Source organism: Centrocercus urophasianus, unplaced genomic scaffold (assembly GCF_019232065.1).
Source record: "Centrocercus urophasianus isolate 14NV4802_14NV808 unplaced genomic scaffold, USGS_Curo_1.0 seq_10, whole genome shotgun sequence".
Taxonomy (NCBI): domain Eukaryota; kingdom Metazoa; phylum Chordata; class Aves; order Galliformes; family Phasianidae; genus Centrocercus; species Centrocercus urophasianus.
The window spans coordinates 97,728,020-97,740,563 of record NW_024884142.1 but is presented as its reverse complement, the minus strand read 5'-3'; the positions used below and the strand labels follow the sequence as shown (position 1 = coordinate 97,740,563).

The 12,544-nt window shown below is 39.6% G+C and overlaps 1 protein-coding gene across 2 annotated transcripts in view; it reads right to left on the bottom strand.

Annotated features, from left to right (window-relative positions):
* Positions 1-12,544, bottom strand: part of KIF16B (kinesin family member 16B) — a 133,880-nt gene that overhangs the window by 10,521 nt on the left and 110,815 nt on the right. Inside the window, exons 25-26 of one of the 2 annotated variants that reach the window (XR_006168172.1) lie at positions 6,731-6,814; positions 1,878-2,005 (exon numbers count right to left, since the gene is read on the bottom strand). Coding sequence is in view for 1 of the 2 variants with exons in the window: in XM_042814757.1 (XP_042670691.1) it covers positions 6,731-6,814 (84 nt within the window). In the remaining variant the exon portion in view is untranslated. The remainder of the gene's footprint in view (positions 1-1,877; positions 2,006-6,730; positions 6,815-12,544) is intronic. The other variant, XM_042814757.1, reaches the window with a different exon arrangement.

Here is a 12,544-nt window from a genome sequence, read left to right as displayed (position 1 = left end):
ACTTCCTTTTTGAAGCCAATGTGACCTCACACAAGAAGCAGTGACACCCAAAACCGATGACATGCTTTACTGCTGAGAGCTCCTACAGCTTCCTTGTGAAGGCTGCCACTTCAAAGAAGAGGAGCCAGGTGCCCTGATGATGTGCTGAAGGCCTTAAACCTGACACAGGAAATTATTCTCCAGTGGTTAACTGCAAATGTTTGTTGTCTGTAGGCATGGCAAGACTTCAGTGTTGTTGCCAAAAAGCAGTTAGCTTTCTTTCAAAATATTTTTAAATAGTTATTAGAGGTTATGAAAGGCTCTTGGAGCAGACTGACTACACCTAATCCAGAAACTTGTGCTTGACGTGGATTTCACATTACTGATATTCACCATTTGGTCCCCCTTCCCAAACACAAATGCCGTTTTTCTCTGTGGATGCATCTATACTTTCTTCCTGTGCTTTTATTACATTCCTGTTCCTCTACTGGGAAATTAAAATCATCACTCTAAAATGTAGTTCAGACTGTGGATATGAAACAATCTTCTTGAGGATTATCAAACACTGCCATTTGCAGCAGTTTGCTTTGCAGCAGTGGTTGTATGGTATGCAGTCACGTCTATAACAAAAGGAAAGGCTTCCTTTCATCTTTCAATGATTATCAAATACATTCTGTGTGCTTTCTGAAGTCCATCTCACTGAAACGTTTCTAAGAACAGTATTTACAAGTGTGCAAGCATTCAATCTGCAAGTGCCAGGCTGGTGAGCAGTCGGCTTTAAAGCCCTTCTTAAAAAGCTCTGGTATTAGGGATGTTGTTGTAAGCTGATACCAGAGCCTAATAATTTCCTTTGAATGGTCTCTTTGAACTGACACCTATTTAATAGCTTTGAAAGGTCTTTGTGACTGGTGCCTGTGTTAAGAAAAACAGAAATGAGCAACTGGCCACACCTGACAGGGATTTTGCAATACTAACATCAGTTCACCTGTAACTAGCATGAAGCTGGTTGTCTCAGCTAAAAAGATTAAGGATGCACTATGAAGAAAGACTGGTAGGATGTGCTCACATTCTCTGTCTCCTCTCTCATACTGAATATTCAGACGACGAATCACCTAAAATTTCATTACAGTGTTTCTGCCCTCACAACTTCAAGGTGGACCTCAAGAAATTAGGTCTTAAAAGTGGCTTGAACACACTCAGTTTGCTCAAATTTGTGGACACGTATTCTGCCACGTTTTCTCAGGTATCTCTTGCTATTATATCTCTTGAAGTGTGAACTCAAACCAGTAATTCATTTAAATAACAATAACAAATTAATATTTGATGAAAGGTGTTCATTCCAGTATTTTGTGCTGTGCTTAAGAACCAGATTCTTGCAGACACACAAAAAGAGCAGAAACCCATTTCAAAGAGAAAAGTTGGAGGGGCTACAGCTTTAGAGCTGTGTACAAAAGAGTTACCGCCTTCAAAGGAAGGCAAGTCAGAATACAAGTTAAGAACAAAAGAAAACATTTGGCCTCTAAGATAAAGAATCTTACTCTGAAAGCTTAATTCTGACAGAGGAACAGCAGTATTTCTGTTTAGTGCCTGCTTTGCTTGCACCAGCCAATTCTCTCTCAGGACTGGACAGAATAATTGAATAATGCAGTTCATACAAGATTTACTTCTAACTCTGCTTTCACACCTATCATTGAAAAACTCCTCATCAGACACCAGGAAGTTAGGAGGTTAAGGACAATTGCATTATTAATTTTAAATAAATTGAGCGTGTCTATCTCTTAAAGAGATTCAAAGTACAAAGGAAAAAAAAAAAAGGACAGAGAATGACAGAAAGATGTATGTGCTCCTTCAAAACTCAAAGTGGATTTGCTTTACTCTGCTGGTACAGGTTGACTTACTTTTGTTCCCTGAGCTCTGCAAGGAGCAGCAGAAGGAAATGCATGATTCCTACCAACTGTTGTGCTGTCTGCTGGCGCATCCCCAGTCAGGCCTTTTGTCTGTTGTCCCTTGCTGTCCACAAAGAAACCTGAGGAAATGCAGCAGCGGGGATAGGGAAAGTGAAACAATTAACAGAGAGGAGACAGGCTGAGGTTTGAAGGAAAAGAAACAAAAAAAGCCCCTCAAGTAACAACCTGCTGGGATTTTGTCAGCTTAGCAATTGTGCTTTTCTGAGTACACTGGTGACAGCAGGAGTAGAAGAGAAAGGCAGTGGGTCCATGGCTACAAGGCTTCTGAGGAAGGAGTCAAAAAACACAACTATCTACTGTGTTGGTGCAGGCATTTACTTGTGCACTTTTCCTGGCTGTGCAATGGTTAAACAGGGCTAATATTGACCTGCCTTACTAGAACAAAGGATGTGTCCATGAGAAGAAGAAAATTAAGCAGGGAAGGATGATAATCAGTTCCCTGCAAAAATGCAATATCCAGGGCAGCTGGGATTTTGGGAAAACCTTTTACTGTCATCCACAGATCTAGCAGCTCCCCCAGTAATAAAAGGTACTGGGCAGATAGAACTGAAACAGATACACTCACTGAGCAGCATACCTCCTGTGACGTGTGCTTCCTTTAAAAAGTTTTTGCTTGTGAACTGAAAAAGGATGTATACATCTTCTGATTTCATCAGGGAAAAAACGGGATCCCATATCTTTATTTACTGGTTTCTAATTGCATGAAAGGATAGATACACACTAACTTCTACTCATTAACTTTAATCAAAAGAATTCTTGGCTGTTTCATTTAAGGCGGATTTAATCAAGCAAGGTTGGCTCTGAAGTGAAATTACAGCCTTCAGACTGCAGAGCAATTAATTTAGAGTTTTGCCCTGCAACAGGTCCCTGATGAAATACTAAATTAATAGATTGCAACAGGGCACTTAGGACAGGTAATTTTAAACACAAGTTAGGTGCTTATTCTCATGATGTATAGGTGAGACCCCTGTGCCAATTTGCAGGTTATTTTTCAAAACCTCCATGGAAATGTATGACATTGGTCAAACGATCACTTTGTACCAACAAGCACCACAGTATAAGTGTACCCTGCAAATACGTATCTTGTATATCAAAGACTTCTCTCCAGGTTCATCTCATAGTAAAAGATCACACCTAACGTGCACTTTCTTTCCTACACTGTATTGTGAAGCTTTTGGTTATTAAGCACTTGCACTAGATACGAAAAAAAAAAAGAAGAGAGAGAAATAAAGAACCCAATGTTTAAGATAAACTGAATTCATTGTGATTTTAAATCAAAATCCTCATAATTTGGGGGCTCCCTGGAGTCTTTTGCTCCAAATAAAATCCCCTAAAATAATATGCCTGCTTCTTAACTGAAGGTGAAACAAGGTAATACTACATGGCAATCTTAAAAACAAAACAGCCCTCCCAAAAGATCCTCGCCAGCATTTCAGCTGCACTGAACACAGCCACAAAAGCCCTCCTGCTATTTTCAGTACTTCTGCTCCTGTTGTGGCTAGAACCTGAAAGGTGCAGTGTAGGAAATAAACAAACTCTTCCTAAACAGCTATGGGTCCCACAAAGGATATTTTGGCCAAATGGTTTTGTAATTAGGCACAAGGAAAAATTTCCCAGACTGCAGCCACAGGGAGGCAATTAAAACAGATGCTGAGATATATGCAATAGAAGCAGCTCTCTGCTGTACATTTAGCTAATTCTGAAGTTGAGGAGTAGTTTTGCTCCTACAAGAACTCCCAGTCTGCCTAATTTCCCAGATCAGATCGAGTTGCAATTTAGCTTTGACATAAAGAAAAGAGCCTATGAGGCCATTTCAGTAACCCACTGCTAATTCCAGCAAGTACTTTAGAAAGGTGTTTGACTGAAACGAGAGCTTCAGTTGTTTTATCTTTTACACAGGTGTGCACTGGATTTTGAATTTTCTTTTGTGCGCATACTTGGAAAAAAAATGTGAATTAAATGAGAAACTGCTTCTCCTCACAGATGCTGCTCAAGAGTGCCCTGGGCTAGCCAGAGCTCTACTGTTCCACTCCAAAATTAATCCAAGAAGTCCAGGAAAAACAACACAAAGCCTTTTCAAAACATATAAATATCTAATGTAAAAGCTGAAAGAGAAGAGTTATTCCTTCGTTATCCACCACAGGGATGACAGCTCTGCTAATGACCTTACAACACGGAATATTTGTTCAGAACAGACTGATATTTGTCAGGCTGTCAGATACTATCAGTTGAAACAAATCAGCTTGGACTTTGGATAAGAATATACATTTTTGTTGGCCTAGAAGTTGAGCTTTCATGTAAAAATGCTGTATTAACTCATTAGCTCTTGCCTAACCATGTGAAACAATCAAATAAGGTTTCAAATGATATTATTACTGGAATAACATCACCTGTGAGGCTTGCAAGAGGTTTTTCAGCAAATCAGGCTATGCCATGAGGTATGAAAGCCAAGTGAATAAACACCAGCCATCTCTCTGCTCGTTACCAAGGTCTGACTTCTCCACCTTCTATTTGACTGAACTCCCACATGAGAAACATGCCCCGTTCAAAAGCCAAACTCCCTTACAGAGGCAATCCATCCACTTTCTGCTTTCAGGTTAGCCCTCTTACATATGCTTATGGTTCATCGTGAGAAAGTAAAAGCAAGCATTTTAAATAGAAGCAGTTGCCTGTGCCATGGTGCATTATCACACACTCTTTGTCTGCCAAATAGTTTCCCAGTATAATTCAAGATGTGCTTTGAGTCTGCAAAGACTTATATGACTACGGAAACAACGGCAATGTAGGTGGTTTATTCCACTGCTTTGCCAAGGAAGCTGCAGCTACATTATCTGAAGCTCATCAGCATTTGGTCTAAAGTGCAAAGCCAGAGCAGAGCACTGCAAAAAAGCACAGGGGATAAAATTAAATGCTAGGAACAGAGATCCAAACTTAAGGCATTTTTGCCATCTTCATGAACTGGTGACAAGCTTATGGCATCAAATTCCTCATGGCAAGGATGGTAATACTTGGTTCCCTGTTTTCTTTCTATACCTTTCTCTTGATCATTGGAGATCTTATGTTTCTCTAATGCAGAAAGACTTGCCAGGATTACTGAATGGCATGGCCTAGTGCACTTCTGCCTAGCATATGGCAAAACATATTCATGTGAATTAGAATATTTACAGAATATATTGGTAATAAAGTTTTAATGACATAATTTGGCTAAAATAGATACAACTTAAAGCTAAAAACTAGCCATATTGAGAGCTACAATTACTACATGATTATGATCAAAGCATCACTATACACAGAGTTTTAAGATTCAGAAACACTACAGTAAAGTTGGTTAGCAAATCAATAGAAGGTCGGAAGGATTAAGGGATTAAATTTCTTACTGGTACAAAAATATGCAAATTGAGTACTAGACTGGAATGTGGCCATGCCTTTATGCCCTCTATGGAAGACATGAAACAAAAAAAAAGATTACATTTTGTGCTATATGTAAGACAACCTCACATCAAAAGACAGTGGGGGGATGTTTTGTTTGTGGATCAAAGAGAAGGTGAAATACATGGGGAAAAAAAATCAAGACATGCAAGAAAAGATTCCAGTTGGAAGCAATGTACTTTTATATTAAATTTTCTAAAGCTCTACTTAATACTATTTCTGCTCTACAAAGAAAGTAATTCTTTATGACTTGCATGATTAATTTATAACTTGATCACCTAACCCTAACCCTAATCCTCATGTGGATACAAAATAGTTGTAGACTGTATGCTTTAGTCTTTGTTTCCTCCTCTTCTTTCCCCAGACTCCATCACCTGCTCTCAGGCTGCAACAAAGTGTACATCAGAATCACAGGATCATAGAATGGCCTGGGTTGCAAAGGACCACAGTGCTGGTCCAGTTCCAACCCCCTGCTGTGTGCAGGGTCACCAACCAGCAGCCCAGGCTGCCCAGAGCCACATCCAGCCTGGCCTTGAATGCCTGCAGGGATGGGGCATCCACAGCCTCCTTGGGCAACCTGTTCCAGTGCCTCTCCACCCTCTGGGTGGAAAACTTCCTCCTCCTATCCAACCTAAACCTCCCATCTCAGTTGAAAACCATCTCCCCTTGTCCTATCACTATCAACCCATGTAAACAGTTGTTCTCCCTCCTGTTTTAAACGCTCCCTCCAAGTACTGGAAGGGAGTATAGAAATATAAAGACCTGAACTTTTACAGGAGTCAAGACTGTGCCGTCCGCACAGCACTGCTGAACAAACCAATAAAAACCAAACCCCACCCTCTGTCAATCTTGTCCTCCATAAAATTAAGCTTTCAAATGAATTCAAAGAAAAATACGCTCCAAACTGGGTTACAAAATAAAGCTCAGAGATGCCTATATATTGCTTTCCTTCTGTCATGAGCTATTTGGTTATAGTAACTACGATAAAATAGTAAATCTTCAGATAACAAACTGCATTTCAAGTAGCAAGTTGTTTTTTTTTTTAATCTCGTCTTGCATAGAGACCATCTGTCTACAGAGAACACTTACCTCATCTCCAACCTTTCCCCCCTAAATAAACACACCTCTAAAGAGATATCCTTTTTTTTTTTTTTCCAGACTAGGATTTTTTAAAGGTGTGCTTCATTGCTTTGCAATCTGCTGCTGCCATCTCCTGTGTTACATGAAGCAGCAAGTAACTCCGTACTTACAGGTAGGCTATTTAAGTGTGATCATACGGGAACAGTTTCTGTTGGTCAAGCAGACAGTGCTCCACCTAAATACACTTCAAAAGGCCCTGAGAAAGATGCCATTACCTCTAAGTGACTCCGCCGCTCTGCAATCACTCGTTCATCCTTGTTTCCAAAGAGCTTCTTCGGAGGGAATTCTAAAGTAGCGACCTGGAAGATATTAAAGGATGAATGGGCATTATAAATGACAAGCTAAAATGAGAAAATTCTCTTTAAACTACAAGGCGTCAGGAAAGAGGAAAAAGCCAAATAGTCATGAGCTACAGTACATGCTGTTAGCAAATATCCCATTAAGCATTTCTACTGACATTATGATCTGGTCCACAGCACTGCTAAAATAACGACGTATTTGGTCACACAAGAGAGACGGGAAGCAAATTTAGGAATTAGATGTCACATTTATAACCATTTTTTTTTTGCTACAGCAAATTGGATCTAATGTTACAACATCTACTAAGAAGTCAGAAAGATCTCTTCAGGAATGCTGCTTTTGTAAGACTGCACTCAGTCTCTTAAAAACTGTGCTCTCCAACCATATTGTCATTTAACCTGTTCCTCTTCTCTCTTAGATCATAAACGTAACATTCTTGCACCTAAAATGTCATCATGACGTTATGCTCTGGAAAACAGTAATACTAGATTGCCAGCTGATTCCTGAGCAGGACCTGAGGTATCTCCATCTAGCCTTAAAGTACCACAGTCATCTTCACAACAGCAGGAGAGAAAGAGCATGGAAATGGCAGCCATAATGATGACAAGAAACACCTCCAGAGCCACAACTCAACTGAGTTTGAAGGCATGCAAATGTATGTCCATAAGGGAAGGTGATAACTTTAATTTCTGAAGAGAGTCCACATAAACATGCAAAATTCTTTTTACTACATTAAAAATGGAAACAAAGAAGGAACAGAACACGTAAAAATGGCTGTTCAGATCTGTCCTTCTAGGAGTTCAATACAAAGCTATTTGAAGCTCTGTTTTTTCATTTCTTTTTCATCCTGTAGGAACTGCAGCAAGCCACTCTAGTAAAGGACACAGCGAGAGAAGCGTATTCCTTTCTTGTACATCAGCAAACATAACACTTCAACAAATTCCAGACAGCTATTATGGGAAAACACACTCACAACTCAAGAGGTGGTAACAAGCACCAATAAAGTTAGTCTGCCAAACCATGGGAATGATGCACAAGTCCTCTCCAGTTTGTGTTTGCATTTTAAGGCAGTTCAATACAATTGCTTTCTAGCTCTCACTGCAGATAGAAATATGCAACCTCACATCACTATCACTAGAGTTGTTTTGCAGGCAGAACCCAAGGGTAAAAAACGCCTGGTGCATGAATTCCCCGGGCTATAGGATAATTCTGGAATAATAAACAAGATGCATCATCTCCGGCATATATGTGGCTGCAGAGAATTTATCCAGTTACTGGGAGCTGTAGTACACTGAATTAAATGAGGAACCTCATTATTAACATTGAGTGTAGCTATTCTTAAAATGCAGAGGAATTCTGCAATGCACATAATTTATCCCTACTCTCTGGTTGAACTTTGACATGGATAATTTTAACAAAGTCTCTTCACATGAGCAGCATCAACTGACGTGGAGCATCTGAGGAGGCAGAAGAGATGGCTGTTTCACATCAGATTTGTCGACTGGACCCAATTATATTCCTCAGGTTTCTCCAACCATGTGTGCCCGCTTCTTCATGTTGCCAGGACAAGCAGCATATGGTCAAATAGAACCCTGTAATTATGTCCTTGGGACTTATTTTCCCTGCATTACTCTCACCTTAACCTACACAGAAATGTAAGTGCTAATGTTTTCAAGGGCTTCCCAACCCCCCCCCTGCAGAAATTAAATTAATTATTAAATTGTACTGAATCGTGTAACTGCTAGAAACAGGTAAGATAAAACAGCTTCCACCAGCATCCCCTCCTGGCCCTAGAGAGACTGTTTGTCAATTTATTTCCTAATAAATGTTTATTTATAGAATTTTAAAATAGAGTCAGTTAAGTAGAGGCAGATTTGCCCAAATGAGAAACATTACTATTAGCACTTCCTTAGACAAACCCTATGTAGTCAAAGCAAAGTATCACATCTTAAACGAAGAATGATTAATGAAGTTTGATTTTAACAGATTTTGAGAGACTCATTCAACAAAACTTTGGGACGAGCAATGATCTCCAAGGTGTTTTCAAAAGCTGTTAGCTTTTTGAATACATCTTAGGAGAAAAACACTCACTTGCATTTTCTAATAACAGCAAACCTTGATAAACTCATTCTAACCAAAGTAGCTGATCTCATACTTTTAATATTCCACAATTCCCACGTCTTTGGGATCCACAAATCTCTGAAACCAAAACAACTGAAGTTCATTATTGCAGTCATTAATTTAATACGCAAAGAAGCATCTCAGCCAACCTTGCTCTGAAGCATTGCAGCTTACAATGTGGACCTAAAAGAAAATCATAACTTCACTGCTGATCAACATCTGGACCTGAATATTTCAGGCTCGGAGAAAGCTATTTAACAAAAACCTACATCCAGACCAGAATGCCACTGTGCCAAACATATTAGGTACACATATGCACATTTCTTGTGTTTGCAATACACGTGTTTACAGAGCACACCTATCTGTGTACCTGGAAAGACCTTGCACTCCACAGAGGATACGCTGCAAAAAAACTATCCATAGCAGTCACCACTTGTACGGGGCTGGATGCAGAAGGTGAATAGCCTTGGGTCTTCTGGAATAACTGTGTCCCTGCTTTGCCACTTTCTCAAGGGTCCTCTGGCTCCTCTCAGCCAAACATTTGGCAGGTGTCCATCACAACAAAACAGGAGAGCATCCTGCATTGTTTGTCCATCACAAACGAAATGGAAAGTGTTTCTGTCGCACGACAGATGACCTCCCAGCCACACGGCAGTAAAACCTCCATCTGTGGGCTTCATCATCATTTCAGCAACCTTGGAAGCCCTAAACTATTCCCGTATCTCCTACTCCACTTCATCTCAAATATCCCATGAGATACAAAAGCAAACATGTTATCTACAATACACTGCTAACTTAATTTTCCTTGTTTGCCATTACAGCAGAAGCACTGTCAGACTGCAGTCGAATACACATCAAAACAAAAAGGAGACATCCAAAACTCTGCAGGCTCGAGTTTCAGGCTGTCCAAATGCTTAAAAAGATACCATAACACCAATTCCCACCCAGTTCACAGCCTGAAAATTACCTTTGCAACATGAGAACCAAAACTATTTATGCGGCAACATGAATTATTTAGTCCTTTATGCGACTGTAATTTTATTGCTGGAGGAAACTGATCCATTGTAGGATATTTATATAAAAATACAATATTAATATATTTACCTGAGGTAAATACATACATAAATACATACACACCATTTCTTTCTGCAACTAACTTACAAATGTAGTATTTCATCGTGGAGGAAAAACACTTTCCTTCATGAGTTCCAGAAATAAGAGAAGTGATTATAAAAATGTTATCATCTTGTCATAATTCCTGTATATAATTCCATAATTCCCTAAAAAATGCAGTAGTATTACAGTTAGTAGTGTTACAAAGACTTTAAGGACCAGCACAGCAGCTTCAGATGAAATTACCATTGCTATGGGTTAATACACACACTGCAGTATGTCACTGAGCCACGTTTGTTCTTATCACTTAAATACGTAAGATATTTGCAGGTGTAGATTTTGCACAGAGCTGTTTGCCTCAGCTCAAACATTAAAAAAAGAATTTCACACTCACCAGATTCAGGAGTATAAATTATTCTTTCAGAATTAAATGACTGTGTACCCTCTGGCTCAAAGGTACTCTGGAAGGGTCACATCTTGACTGAGAGATGAAGGGTTTGCAGTAATATAAAGCATAACAGGGGGACACTACAGGTAGCAAGGTACATTATTCTGCTTTCCTGAAATTTCTACAGCATGCCCCTCCTCCTCTTCCAGTCCCCCTCCTCCTACAGCAGTGGAAATGAAAGTGTTTGGCAGTAGGGCTTCTTTCTGGTTTGGACATTTTGTCATTTTCTAGGGCTGCTGATGAGGTGATGTGTTTTCTGTCATGGGAAATTAACAGGCATATTCCCCAGCTTGACAGGAACAGTGAGCTAGAATGATTTCCTGAGAAGCTCCTGCATGCAGTGTACAAGATTTCTAATTTTTATTTTGGCTGCAGAATCATTTTCCTACCGTACTTAACTATAGCACCATGATAAAGCAAAATCCATCATATAGAAAGTAGTGTGCACGTGCATTGGTACATATACCATGGGCAAGACTGGGACTGCCCTTAGACCCCAAATACAGAAAAAGATAATCCTTTAAAATAGCACAGAGTCATCTCAAGACTGACTATCAGCACTCCTAATGTCTTTTTAGACACTGAACTTCTTACAGTTAATGATGTTTATCCTATCTAGCAATCGTTGCTAGGCAGTAGCAGGCTCAGGGAGAGGCAAACAGTCATTTGCAATTTATTCCCTAATTTCTTCGTAATAAATAAGGGCCGTGTTTTATTTCTGGTCTCATATTACTTGGGGTACATTACTTGCCTGTGTTTCAGCAGCCTCATCTCTAACTAATGATACCTACCTACCTGCCACGATAGAATATGTGTGAGATTAATATGATCCAATCCTCTAGTGAAAGGGGCTCCAGACCAACCATGTATTATCCTAGCAAACTGTAAACAGCTTATAGGATTCCTGTATTTCTATCCAGTTCCAATCACAAGATTGCTTTTAGCTAGCTTATCGGCAGGCGTTTAATACTGGAAAGAGCAGCTGGTAGAACAGCAAGAGCCCTTTCTTTATCTTACAGCTCCTTGACCTTCAGATTCACCCAATTCTGGCAAAACTTACACAAAAGCACACCCTTTTAGCAAAACCATGCATCTTCATTGCCTTCAACTACTGAGCCACAGAAAGAGATGCAAATCTGGGGACTGGTGTTTTGGAAACCAAGAGCATAACCCGAGGGCCCCGATACCTTGATAGATTTTGCCTGGGACAGGGAGCACCCTCATTTTGTGTTTTTTGGGATACAAGTCTCATTTGGAGGGTATCCTCTAATTTCTATATCCAGTTGGGACACTTCACTCAAACTAATGGAAGTTTTCTAGGGACCTGCCGGATACAATTCGGTTTCGGGTTTTTGCAGTGGAACATAACATGTTAATATAAGTCTTGCAAAGTACCTTGCAGATGATATTTCAGTATGGAGTGGTCCAAGGTAAAACACCACATAATGCAGCCATGTAGGCTTGTCACTTCTGAAGCGTGAAATTGTTCAAAGTGTTATGCTGCCTAAACATTAAAAAAAAAAAAGTGCCATTTTCCTACATCAAGCAAAAATCTACAGGATTTGAAATATCTCATTATTTCTGGTGGCTAAAATCTATGTTTTAGTGCCTACAATATGGTAAAAGATTTTTTTTAAGAAGAAAAACAGGGCAGACATTGATGGAGGCTGAGTCATCTTTAATCTTTCATCCCAAATTCTCTTTGTACTTCAGTGTTTTGATATATTTAAATGGGGGGGAAAAGGGGAAAAAAGAAAATTAGGGAAATGCTAACTATTAAATTAAAAAGTCAGTCTTCTTTAACTCTCATGTTACTTTCACAACTCTGAATTTTCTCATTTTTCAAAGGACATGTCTGACTTTTGATCCTTTGTACCAGAATTCTCTGTCATAGATGAGAAAAATCAAAGAGGAGAATGTGGCATGGGTTTGCAGCCGGTGTGGTGGCTGCACCTGACTTGATTTTGCAGCAAGTAATGAAAGAAAAAACTGTCCTAGTTTCACTTTTTGAAGTTTAAACAAAGTAACTTCAGCCTCAACTTCTCAA